Below are 14236 nucleotides of genomic sequence, written 5' to 3'. Positions count from 1 at the left end.
CGTCAAACAGACTTATAGCACGCACGGAGATGAAAAGGGTATGTATGGACTTTTCTAACTCTGGGGGATAAGGTGAATAGGCTAAAGTCCCAAAAAGTCGGAGTGTTCCTTTAAGTCTCACTACTTTTAACTAAGATGATTATGTGTTGAACGCCTGAGACTTACTTTCAGTTTTATTTGCGGCAGTTTGTGAGTTGGCTTTCAGAAGTAAAACTCTACTCATCTGTGGTGATGCTGTGGCATATCTGGCTAAAACAGTTATATAGGCTATAAAACGCTCACACGTTTATTTTTTAATTTTTACCATTTTGGGAGGAGTAAAATTTGCGTATGTGGTTTCAATAACCAGATGCATTTACACTTGTCCAGTTTCGTTTAGAATGTGTCTCAAACCACCTCCTGAAATGGTTTGAGTGATCGGATTAAAATTCATCTCGAAGGCTTTTTGGAGGGCATTTACAACGGGTCTTTTCAGGATCAGATAGCTATCTGATCAGCAAAAACGCATGAAGTGACCAAATGTAAAAAGGCCCTAAAATTCCAACCACTTTAGGCCCGTTCACACCAAGAAAAATAACCATAACGATAACTATATTAGCGTCCACACCAGCGCATGATAGTGTTCTATTCATTATAAGCATGTGCTGCAGTTCCCTTTCGAACGGTCACTTTGTATTGCGTAGCTATACGCAGTGGGAAAACTCCTTTCCCTCGATTTACTGTAACCTATATGTAAAACACATTTGCAGCTGCACAGCTCGCCCATTGAGCATCTAGCTCGCTCATTGGGCTGTGCTGCAGCAACTGCACATCCAATGGCGCGGGTCAGAGCCCGTCATAGGGGCGAGGCCTCAGCCTATATTAGTCCCTGAATTCGCCATTATAGCAGATTTTACTCCTTCAGCGACAAACTACACATCTCTGACTGTTTACTGAGCCTTCGCCGTCGAACAAACCTTTCAGCCAGAGTGAGCTACTATTTCAGCAGATTACGCCTTCTCAGCCGTGTGTCTCCTGACGCCGTCTCACCTGTGGCTATCCGGCGATATCCTTTTACTGTTGCTACACGCGAGGCGTTGTTTCAAATGCCTCGTGTGAAAACCTGCGCCACGTGCGCACACAAGCTGCACGAGGCCGATCACCACGCTAGCTGCGTTTCATGCCTGGGACTCGACCACGCGGAGAATGCTTTCTCCTCCGGCGGATGCGCGGCCTGTGAGAGCATGCCCATCTCCTCGCTGCAGACTCGGTTAGCTCTCGCCCGGGACGAAGACGCCGCTTCACCCGCGCCTCCTCTCGCGGCCCTACTTCAGCCGAGGAAGAAGCGCCGCAGCCAACGGCAGCCCGAGAGCATGGATGTTTGTGATCGCACGCCGGCCACGTCCCCGCGTGCTTCACTCCTGCTCGATCTTCTCCGGTCCTGTTTGAAGGAGATCAGCTCATCGGGTCATAAACATTATAAAGCGAGGCTACTCGTTCCAATTCGCTCGCAGACCCCCAAAGTTTCAGGCGGTTATCGAGACCTCGGTGATAAGCGACGTGGGTCAAGTGCAGAATTTATTAGCAAAAGGGGCGATAGAATTAGTCCCCCCTGCGCTAAAACAAGCGGGTTTTTACAGCCGTTATTCTCTAATTCTGAAAAAAGACAGCGGTCTCAGACCCATACTAGATTTGAGACCTTTGAACAAGGCTCTCATGCGACGGCCCTTCAAAATGTTAACTATCAAACATATCCTTGCGCAAATTCGCCTGGGGGATTGGTTTGTTACAATGGATCTGAAAGATGCTTACTTTCACATTCAAATAAACCATTGTCACAGGCCATTCTTGAGATTCGCCTTCGAGGGACAGGCTTATCAATACACAGTTCTGCCATTCGGTCTGTCTTTGGCACCCCGCACATTCACGAAGTGTGTGGATGCAGCACTCTCTCCTCTGAGACAGAGAGGAGTGCGCGTGCTGAATTACCTCGACGACTGGCTGGTGCTAGCGCAGTCGAGAGGCGAACTAATAGCTCAAAGGGATTTGATTCTCGGCCATTTAAAATGCCTAGGTCTCACGATCATGTTTCAAAGAGCAAACTGTCCCCCAGCCAGAGTGCAATCTTTCTGGGCATTAGGGCTGTGCTCAGAATATCGATACAACTCCTGGCGATGCGCGTATCGATACAGCAGCTGCCGTATCGATACTGTTGTGCTTTTGAATGTAGCCAATTCAGGGCTCGAATTTCGGCGCGGGTATTGCACATAATTTTAATCATTCCCGCAGCTCTCCCACTTATAATGCGGGAAATTCCCGCAAACATTGATTCACTTTAGCATGTAGGTTGTATTAGTAAATGAATCCACACAGATTATAAAATCAAATCAGCAGTTTTAAAACGTGCTGCGAGTTCAATGGTGCTGCATCCTCTCTCTCTCGTCTCTCAAAACGGCTGCTCAAGGCAAGCGTCAACCGCTGCAGCCGGCGAAACTACACGCTCGCGTTTAGGAGTCGGGACATGACGGAATGTTCACTTGCTTAATCGGGCCAGCATTGCATCGTGACTAAAGTTTACCATTTGCGCGTCTTTAAGTCTTAACAGTTTTCAAACGATTTTAAACTATTCAGTACTTGCGCGCTCTCTGACAGTTGGTTTTCTCTGCGTGCATACATAGACTAGAGTAAAGCCGCCTCACATACAGCTCGCAAGATTATATCGGTTTAACAGACTAAAACACGCAAAATTATGTCAAAAATTTCGGTCTTGGTAAGTATCCTCTAAGCACAGTTGGTTGTCTTAAATAAGCACAAACATTTTTTAACAGAAATGGCAATTCGCGGTTGTATGATGAAGTTAAACGAGATATTCTGCTGTCACTCTCTTAACCCTGAGCATGTCAATAAATTGTTGTTTCTGCATAAAATTCTGAAAATGTAATCATTTAAAATGATTTCAACATAGAAGAAATGACTTTGTTTGGTGCACATTTCAAAACTTAAGAGCAAATTGTTAAATACTAGGTGTTTAAAAGAGTTTGAGAAAACTAAGTTAAAGTTAAGTTGTTACTGTTTTTGCTTTTATGGAATGTTTTAAGTTTTGTTTAGTCATTGAGCAGTGTAGACAGGCAGTGTAGAGCAGTTCAGATGCTTCAGTGTCACTTCAGTGTCACTATAATTGTCATTTCAGTTATTGAGGCAGACTTTAAAAGCAGAAGAAAGAGCCATTCTAAGCATTTTTATTTATTTAACTCATTGTTTTTTTATGACAAAAACTAAATTGTTTTTCAGTTATCACAACTGATATAACACTGTTACTAAACTCAGCTCAAAATAAATTTAAATTCCAAATTGATCCATATCGTGATACGTATCGTATCGTGGCTTTAGTATCGTGATGTGTATCGTATCGTGACATTGTTGGTGATACACAGCCCTACAGGGCATAGTTTTAGACTCGGTGACGATGAGAGCGCGGCTCACACCAGAGCGCGCGCTCTCAGTGCGAACGCTGGCATCCTTGTTCAGAGTGCGCGAGCACTCAGTTTTCCCACTGCGTATAGCTACGCAATACTTTGTTCCCTAACTCAGGGAACTGAGGTTACGTGAGTAACCAAGTAGTTTTGTCGTCTGCTGCTTTAAGTGCTCAAGCTCTTTAAAGCAGGATGGATTCTGATTTTATTGTTCATCAGCTGGAAAAAAAAAATGTTCTGAAGGTGATTCCAATGATATTTTTTCCTCTGTGTCGTTATCATTATAGTTGTGGTGTGGCACAGTCGAGAGGCGAACTAATAGCTCACAGGGATTTGATTCTCGGCCATTTAAAATGCCTAGGTCTCACGATCAATGTTTTAAAGAGCAAACTGTCCCCCAGCCAGACTGCGATATTTCTGGGCATAGTTTTAGACTCGGTGACGATGAGAGCGCGGCTCACACCAGAGCGCGATACACGAGGGTGCGCCTGCATCCGGCCTGTGGTCGAGCACGGAGCAGAGCTTACACATCAACTGTCTGGAAATGAAAGCAGTTGGTTTGGCCCTGAAGGCATTTCTGTCGAACCTCAGGGGTCATCACGTCTTAGTCCGCACGGACAACATGTCAGTAGTGGCCTACATAAATCGCCAGGGGGGCGTCAGGTCAGGCGACCTGCATGCTATGGCGAGAGATCTCTTCTTATGGGCACAGACCAATCTGAGCTCTTTGAGGCAGCACATATCCCGGGCGTCCAGAATTTGGGCGCAGATATGCTCTCACGGGGCAACACTCCCTTCGGCGAGTGGTCCCTAAACCCACAGACGATCAGTCTAATATGGGAGGTGTTTGGCAGGGCAGAAATTGACTTTGACCTGCTTTTGGACGCGGGTCGCTCCCCGTCCACACTCAAAGTGTATGTGGCAGCCATTGCAGCACACCATGTTGCAGCACACCATCAGAGGCGCCCGCGCCATTGGATGTGCAGTTGCTGCAGCACAGCCTATGAGCGAGCAAGACGCTCAATGGGCGAGCTGTGCAGCTGCAAATGCATTTTACATATAGGTTTCAGTAAATCGAGGAAAAGGAGTTTTCCCACTGCGTATAGCTACGCAATACTTCGTTCTCTAACTCAGGGAACTGAGGTTACGTGAGTAACCAAGTAGTGTTGTCGTCTGCTGCTTTAAGTGCTCAAGCTCAAAAGCAGGATGGATTCTGAATTTATTGTTCATCAGCTGGAAAAAAAATCGTTCTGAAGGTGATTCCAATGATATTTTTTCCTCTGTGTCGTTATCATTATAGTTGTGGTGTGGACTAAATCATTATGGTTGTAGTTATCGTCCGTGGTGTGAACAGGCCTTAACACTAACACAAATAGACAAGCGGAGTGATACAAACTGTGGAAAGGCCAAGTGCTGTTGGGCAGTTATGTGAGCACTCTCGGAACACTGCTCGACCTTTCAGATTAGAGAACTGTAACTAACTGTTGTATAGCATATGAGCAGATATGAACAGAAGCTTATGTTGGAGGAAAACACACCAGAGCTCATTTGGAAATTAAGCTTTTACATTCATTTTATGTCATTTGAGCTTTTACTAGCAATTTTATAAGCATTAACATACACCAAAAACAAAATGTGTCTGTCGTGCGCGCGTTGATGTGAACACGTATATCAGATCAGTCAGTAGCTGCTGTCAGTGTTCAATCCTCATTATAACTCTGACTGACAGCTGATTCAAATCAAGCTCCTCTGCATGATGAACCTCTAATCTCCAATACTAGAATGTCACATTGGTAAACGGCAGCAGATTAAACACTGCATTTAACCATATTCAACTCATTTTAGGAGGATTATAAGGTAATTAAGAAGCTCTCTGACAAAGGGAGAACTATTAGACATGTAATTGGTTCTTTTCAGGAAATAAACCAAGGAAATATGACAATTGATTAATGTGTGGAGCTGTCTGACCGTTATTCAACTGATGAGTGTCATGAGGATGAAGAGTGGTGATTTTCTACAGCATACAAATAAATCTACAACAAATGTTGACCGGTGCAAATATATACACAGAACTGTATGGACATGTAAAATGTCATTTCAAGACAACAAAAATATGTAGAAGCAAGAAATTAATATGAAGAAATTAAATTTTTACACTTACACTACACAAATTTTTATCAATTTACATAAACCAGCTGATTATAGTTAAAGTTACAGTTAATAAATTATAGTGTGGTGTCACTATACAAGAATATTCTAGTGAAGAATACCACGACGTATGACCAATCACAATCAAGTATTTCCGAGAGAAAGGAAGAGATCAGCAATCAAATCCTATCAGCTGATCGCTCCGTACAGAAGCTGTAGAATTCTTCAGAAACTCATTTTGCACATTTTCACTTTGAAATTTAACCCCAACACTGCAAAATTATACACATTCCTCACCAGCTGTGTATTCATCTTTTTTGTTTCTGTTGGAGCCAGAAAAAAAAGATGATGAAAAGAAAAAAGCCTGTAATGGTGAGAGTCGGCTGGAGGCAGGTAATCTTTCCCTCCTCTGCTGAGGTCATTTCTGCAAGGAGGCTGTGAAATTATAGAAGCTGATCTTCAGTATTAAAGGGAATTCATATCCATTGTGCACAGCACCCTGTGGTTAAATGGCCGACCCGAGGCCTGTGCATGCTTTTCTCTAGCCACTGGGGCCATTAATTCAACTGTACTGTGGGCCGAGAGATAGATCGCAGACCCCGGGCCTCCACTGGCTGCAGTTACATTGCATGAAAAACACTGAAACAGAAATCAATTTTGCCCTAATGGGAGCGCAATTTCAGGCCCTCTCTGGGCAGCACCTGCTGGACCAACGTGTCCGAGATCCGCTAGGTAAATGCACTTTAGGCCCCAAGCACAGTGGGACGGGCTCTGAATGCTACACACTCTCAAGCACCACGTCAAAGAGGGAGAAGAAAGGTAATTTTATTGAGTGGATTCTTTCATGTGCTGGCAGAGATGTTTTGGGAGCGGCAGGAAGTCGGCCTGTTAAGCATTACTGACTCCCTCGGCTGCAGTCCCATGCTTTAAATCCAGCCCTGGTCAGAAGAACTTCAAAATCGGTTTTGTGATTCCCCACAGTTATTGTTTTTAAAGCAAACTACTTGAAAGCAACAAGGGATGAACCGCTTTAGATGTGGATGTCTGTTGTCTAGACAAAACAAAGATGTGCTGCAACTTCATCAAATGCTTCCAAGCCTCCAGATAAATCTGGGCTGCAGTTTCGATCTGCCATTTTTGCTTTTGTCGCTGGGGAGTTGGCAGATGGTGCATTGTAATGTTAAAGACTGCAGTTTTCCAGGCTCATGTTCTACTATCCCCAAGCCCCTGACCAAAGCAGAGTGGGTCCATGTGTCTTTGCCATCGATGGTGAAATGTTACCGAAGAGGTACTGTGCACCAGGGCACCTCTGCAAATCTTGAACCTCGCATTTGTTCTCCTGCAGGGGGCACAGGATGGGCTGAGTGCTCCATCACTGCTCTCCCAATCAATACAGCCTTTCAGAAAGCCTCTACTCACCCCTGTCTGTCTTTAAACTGCAGCGGTGAACGCAGCAGGAGGAGCTCTGATGGTGCTGAAGGCTTCTGTCTGGTGTCGCAACAAGCCACCAGTTCCAACACACTGACAATGACGGTCAGAGAAAGAAAAAGAAAAAACTAACAACAAATAAGTTTTAAATAAATAAATGCAAAATTTAAAAAAATCTAGTGCAGGAAAGTTTTCACTTATTCAAGTGGATGAGGGTTCAAATCCTTATTTACATATCTATTTTTGGTAACACTTTAAAAAAAAAAAAGGTTCAACTTGTTAACATTAATGAATTAGTAGGGGTGGGAATCAATTCAATTCAATACTTGGGGTCACAATTCAAAATATTAATGGTAGACTTGCCACATCATCATAATATTCACACCGTTGAATATTATTCGGCGTAAAAAAAAACGGTTAGCTCTGGATTGATGCAAGGTGGTGCTATGAATTTTAGATTTTATTTTACTCAAATTAAAATGAGCCTGAAAAATGTATGTAAACAAAATTATTAATCGACTCACTTGAAGGAATTAGTTGGACTAGTCAACTAAAAATGAAGGACACAAGAACAACATAATACACTGTACGCACGCAGTTGCTGATTTGCCTAATTGCAGTAGCAGTATTTAGTGACAGTCTCGGATGCAGGATATTTTCAATCACTATCACAAGCTGGAATTGTTGGTCGTTACCACAGGGACCGCAGATATCGTCCCACATAACTGGCATAAACATAGGCCCATTACTGTACAGTGTGGCAAGCCTAATGAATACATTTCAATCTAGAATGCTGTAGTGTTCCCAACATACCTCACCTTCACTTTACAAAGCTTGGATATTGCATTATGCCACTTTCATTATGTCACAAGCAGCATTTCTTTACCACCGATGTTAAGAATTGGAGCATCACACTTCAGATGTTCACACTCTCATTGGCATTGTCAACACACTCACTCCCATGTAGTATTTGTTTCTCGTCCATTGCTTGTAATTACTCCACTGTACTCTCTAAACCATCCATGTGCTGCACTGCCTTTGCAGTAGATGCATTTTTTGTTTAAAAAATTACATTAAAGACAATTTTTATAGGTTTTTTATTATTATTATTTTTATTTTTTTATGAAGTAATATAAGAAATAATGGTGTTTAAGTATTGTTAAATTGAACAACAAACAAATAAAAAAAAAAACATCCATTCAACTGATTTGTTCAAAAACATTCAGGAACAAAAAGCCCATGATTGTGTTGCAGCGGTTCTGCTTTGGCTTTGTTTGGAACAAAAAAGTAACTGTCTAAAAATGTGTCTAAAACTTTATTGAATTGGTGCATCAAAAACAATATAAAAATGTTTCTCAAGTAAAAAAGTTCTCAAAGACTTTGTAGGTGGTTGCTTTGTCATCTTCTCTAGTTTTCCCTGAGTTAAGTTTGACTGAAGCCCCTGGAGCCATTCAACATATTCATCAGATATAAACAGATCCGGTGAAGCAACAGACGGGGTCGATGCTGTTTGGAAAAGTATCTCTGTGGGACAGCAATCTGAGCCTCACCATCCCAGTTGTGGCTAGTAACCAGTGCGACCAGGTCAGCTTAACATATGAATTACAGAGAGCTCACGTTTAACAGCAGAGGAGAGTGGCAGCAGACCGAAAGCTCATCGTCCGCCAACTGCTGCACCATCAGGTCAAACCTCCCGGATACACAGAGTTATAATTCAACAAAAAATCTCTCATCAGGACGAAATGCATCTCTCCAGACTTTCGAACATTTGAAATGCAGTTTCTCACCTCTGTCTTTAAACCATTAAATTTTTTTTTTTTTTAAATCAAGGTTTGTTTATTTGCATATCCATGTTTTATTAAAACATGACCGGTTAAGCTCAGGCCATTTATAATGAATCGTCTCCTTCATAAACATGAATCTGGTTGTAATCCCACATGCTATGTCAAACAGGACACCATAAATAATGTAATTAAATTCAATAAACACACCTGCTTCAATAAACACACTGGTAAGCCAGTGGCTTAGCTCTAACAGCTGGTGAGTTAACGGCCAAAAGCTCGAGAGCTCTATTCTCTAGAAAATATAACGCACTGATTAGTTCTCCACACATACATCCTGCTCACATCCTGAGACACTAAATGGCCCAGGCATAATATGCAAAACGGCTGTTCATTTGCATAAGGTGATTTTTCCACCGGTAAGAAGGGTGCAGTCAAGAGCAAACAATCATCGCCCACACGTGTTGACTGATTTCAGCTTTAACTAATGCAAATATGGGCTGAAAACTTGAGCAGAAAACATGGTCACTTCCTGAATATCACACCACTGCACTACTCAATACTCATTCACCACTTCAACACACAGAATAGGAGGACAGAAAGAAATGACCACTGGCATAATGAATTGAGCTTCAACACGTTTGAACACGTCAGATTAAACGGTGAAATGATCTCCAGCATGAGCTTGCGCATTTACCCCAATGATGCTCAGGTCTTTCAGATAGTCCATTCTGGGCTGGGCCTGCGGCACACATCCCGCTAAAACAACCTTCTTATTCTGCTCCTGAGCTTTCCTGAAATAAAACACAAACAAAACATCACAATCAACATTAGTTTGACATAGTGGCAAAAATGACTTGTTCAAACATATTCTGAAATTAAAGTGACATGACGTGAAGGCCAAGTATGGTAACCCATACTCAAAATTTGTTCTCTAGATTTTAACCCATCCAAGTTAGTGCATACACATTAGGAGCAGTAACACAGCGCAAACCATGGACACACACACCCAGAGCAGTGGGCAGCCATTTTTGCTGCGGCACCCAGATTGTGGGTTAGGTGCCTTTGCTCAAGGACACCATCATTTCCTGCCGGTATTGAGAATTGAACCTGCAACCTTTGGGTTATAAGTCTGACTAACCATTAGGCCATGACTGCCCCAGTCAATCAATCAGTCATTGATATACTGTATATCTGAACAAATTTCACAGGCATTTGACAGACAAAGATGGAACGACTCAGCAGAGGTCAATATCAAAAGAAGTCAGTTAGTAGCAGTCAGTAACCCTTTAAGCCCTGAAGGCATTTTTAGAGACATAGACAAAAGTAAAGACTCATAATAACTCAAAAACTAGCCTATAGCAAGGAGAATCAAAAGGTAGGTATAGTTTGCTAGAAAACTTTTTACATTTTTGGAAAGAAAAAAAAAAGTCATTATATTTGGACATTCTCATGCTGAGAGACTGCTGATAATTATTTTTTTTAATTTTTTTTGTGTGCTCAAGGGAAATTTTACATATCTTTCTTAGTTGACAAGCAATAATAAGGTAGGAGGACACATCTTTTTAGGTGAAGTTCCCCTATATATAAGCTGCATCTGGATCAAATATTGTGGTAATAGCATGAAGTAATCAAAAGTTACAGCATTTGGAATCAAGGTAGCCTTTTTGTTTAGCCCTTGACACCCGGAAGGTATTTTTAAAATTGTTGTTCCTCCGTGAAGAATATCTTGGGATTGACGCAAAGGATTTTGTTGATTTTGGACTCATTTGAATCAGGAGCATCCACTGTAAGTAATGATGTGCCATTTTCTACGATTTGTGTATGTTTCATGAAGTTTTATTTTTATTTTACTTGGCTACAAGTGGGGTTATGTGTTATAACTACATTAAGGGAATATCTAGATATAAGTGATGGATTATGGTGCTTTATGTTGCATTATGGCTCTTTTTAATCGTGAGAATCTTCTGTAAATAATGATGTGCCATTTTCCACGATCGAAGCATGTTTAATGAAGTTACAAGCGGAAATGTAACAAATTCCGCATCTGTATATTATTTACATATTGGTCTGGGGGGGGGGGGGGGGGGGGGGGGCTTCACATACAAAAACTTTATCAAGTTTAGTCAGAGCCCAAAATAATTATACTTTTTGGTTGTATTGTACTTCGAGACATTTCAAATGACATATGATACAACTATATGAGCTGTATGATGTTTTTGACATATTACAGTACATAGTACGAAAAAAGTATTTAATAAATTATGAAAACTTTTTTTTAATCAGCAAATGACTCAGCACTACTTAGGAATGTAAAATTTACTACATGCATTGTAAAGTTAAGACTCTAAGCTTTCAAATGGGTGTTGATTTTGTGTTGATCAAGGCAGTCGTTTTGAAAAATATGATAAATTTTTTCGTAGCTAAAAATTATACCAATTTTGTGTTATTCCATTCATTGGTTGCTTAGTAATTTGATTATGAATTTTTTCGCTAGGGGGTGTACCGCCGGCGGTACACTTCAGGTTTATAGGGTTAAGTAATACAGTGGATATCATCCTCGTCGACTGAGCCAGATCTGCCAGTTCTTGCTGTGAGATGCTATTCCACTCTTCCAACAAGGAGCTTGCAATTTTTCGAACACGTCCGGGTGGACACATGGTTACATGTGGTTTGGCAAGGACGATCAGCTGTCCTTCCTGTCTTCCTGAAGCACTGTCTTAAGCATCTTAAATTATGGACATTACAGTTTATTGCTCTGTTCACATCTGCAGTCCTCATGCCTCCCTGCAGCAAGACTATGGCATGGTCACGCAGGTGATCAGGGACCCTGGGAATCTTTCTCCAGGGCTGTGTCCGAAAACACCCCCTATACCCTTAAATAGGGGGATGGCCATTTGTAGTGGTGTCTAACCATAGTGAATGTTATTGAGTGCACTCAATCACATATTGCACCGCAATAACGAGTGTACAACTGATGTACGTGCAATGGCTAGAGCAGTGGTCACCAACCTTTTCAAGCCCAAGATCCCTGACCTCGGCCTTGATGAAAGGCAAGATCTACTCAGATTTTTCATTGACGATTCCGATTCTTTTACAAGCAAATTGCCCAATTCCGATACCAGCTGCCATTTTATCTTCTTCTTCAAGCAAATTTATTTGTTGTCAATTTGCTCTATAACAGTCCAAACTTGCCTTGAAAAAAACTGTAGCCATTTGAAATTAGAGTCAACCACTGCATTTTAATCACAATCCAAACAAAGATGCTACACACGTTGTTTTTGATTTAAATTAGATTGAATAATTTCAAAACTTATACAGAATGGTCTGATACAGACTTTAGCTTTGTGAAATTGTTACATAAGACACACCTGCATAAAACAAAAACAGACGGACTAAATGAAAATGTAAATTCACTCTCTGACAACAGGTGGCGCTTATGGAAAAGAACCGTTTCTTTGGGTACCGCTGTAAAAAAGCAGATGTGCTTATAAACACCACTTTATATGGAGGTAAGAGGAAAAGAAAATGCCATCGAAAGTCGAAACTATTCTGAGGACAGTCAGTTTCCTTCAGAGATCCATAAATATAAATCCCCACCCCAGTACAATATTTATATATTTTTTCTTCCTATATTTCGAGCATCACCAACTGTGATCTTGCTGTGATCCTGGTAATTTCTCTGCTGAGCGTCTGCGCTCTCCTCTTGGCGTCCGTCTTCAGCTTGTCCCATCTCTGGCCTGTATTAACGTCCCGTTTAAAAAACTTTGTAATATTTTCACACAAATGACATTTGTGGAAACGATTGCAATGCAGTTTGTGTGCAAGTCTGGAATCGAGATCACCCAAAATTAAACTTAAACCTTCCAGTAGCCGATCTTGTGTTTGGAGCATAAACCAGCCGTTTCCGATTTGTGACTGGTCGACCGGTGCATCTCTAGAAAAAAGGTCGCACCACAACAATTATTTGTACTCTCACAAATAATCCCAAATAAATTTTGAGGTTGCACAGATTTGATTTTGGGAGCATATGCGATATTTCGAGCTTTGATCATCTGCTTTTTGTACTTATTTGTCTGTTATTTTCAGGAGCTACCGGGACAGTGAAAAAGATCTACTAGTCGATCGAGATCAGCGACGGGTCAGCATTATGGGCTAGAGAATAGAATAGGCAGAAGATGGTGCCCGCAGCTGAATCATTCATCCATCTATTTTCCAAATCACTTGTTCAATGTGGGTACAGGTTAATATCATACATGTATAAATTCCTTTTTAATTGATCATTAAATTGTTTAATTAAGTTTAATACATGCTAGTTTCCATGACAGGGTTCAAGATAAATCTTGTCATTACTACTCGAGCAGCCAGTTTGCTTAGTTTTAAATGATTATTAAATGGCAAGCACAAACCATGCAAAAGCGGCAGACCTTCCGGCGCACTCAGGGCCCTATTTTAACGATCTAAGCGTAGGGTCTAAAGCGCATGGCGCAAGTGCACTTAGGGTGTGTCCGAATCCACTTTTGCTAGTTTAACGACGGGGAAAAAGGTTGGCGCACCAGGCGCATGGCCTAAAAGGGTTGTCCATATTCTCTTAATAAGTAATGGGTGTGTTTTGGGCGTAATGTGCAATAAACCAAACCAAGTCTCATCTCCAATTCCCTTTAAAAGCCAGTTGTGCTCGCGCCATGGCGGATTTGCTATTTGCATGGCGGAATTTGCAAGTGGAAAAACTGAATGCTTCTCCAGAGACGAAACGGATCTGCCCGTGCGCGAGGTTAAAGCGTGCAAGCATACCATCTACGGGACAAGCTGGTTTCCACCATATCTTTATGTACACAATATTAATATTTTACATTGTAATCCTTTTATTTTTAATATTTGGCATGTTTGCGTGCTGCTGCGCATCCTTGTGTGTGTAATAAGCAGAGTGTATGCGCATTGTGGACCCACCTATAGGCTCATATTACTAATGCGCCCTTTAAATAACACAAAAAAAAAAGTGCGCCATTGACTTCAGACCAGGTTTTTGTTGGTCAATGCTGCAGTCTATTTCAGTTGCCTCAAAATAACAACGTGCCAACAATGCGCCTGAACACACTGGTTTTCAGACCATGGGCGCAAATGCATTTGCTATTTAAACAACGTGGCGCAGGACGGGAAAATGATAACTGCATCAGGCTGAAACTAGCAAAAAACACCTGCATTGCGCCGGGTGTTTGATAAGGCCATCAGTGTCCGAATTTGCTCACTCGTTTTCATTCACTCCTTCAATTGGACAATATTAGTGGACTAATGTAGGAAGTAGTGAATGAGGGTATAAGGTAGAGGTCTACACGGAGTCCGGGTCCGGGTCGGGTCCCAATCTATTACTTCGGGTCCCGGGTATGTTTAACATTGTGTGTAATACCCTTCGATCGGACTCAGAAC

At 41.7% G+C, this 14236-nt stretch overlaps 1 protein-coding gene across 1 annotated transcript in view; it reads right to left on the bottom strand.

Annotated features, from left to right (window-relative positions):
* The window catches only part of cdkal1 (CDK5 regulatory subunit associated protein 1-like 1), a 474679-nt gene that overhangs the window by 267229 nt on the left and 193214 nt on the right, over window positions 1–14236 (bottom strand). The window contains exon 5 of the mRNA XM_056257716.1: window positions 9507–9603. Within this exon, the coding sequence (XP_056113691.1) occupies window positions 9507–9603 (97 nt within the window). The remainder of the gene's footprint in view (window positions 1–9506; window positions 9604–14236) is intronic.

This window comes from Rhinichthys klamathensis, unplaced genomic scaffold, assembly GCF_029890125.1.
Source record: "Rhinichthys klamathensis goyatoka isolate OS25496 unplaced genomic scaffold, OSU_Roscu_1.1 h1tg000006l_1, whole genome shotgun sequence".
Taxonomy (NCBI): domain Eukaryota; kingdom Metazoa; phylum Chordata; class Actinopteri; order Cypriniformes; family Leuciscidae; genus Rhinichthys; species Rhinichthys klamathensis.
Note: the sequence above shows the minus strand (reverse complement) of the source record. Positions and strands in the feature narration are given on the sequence as shown.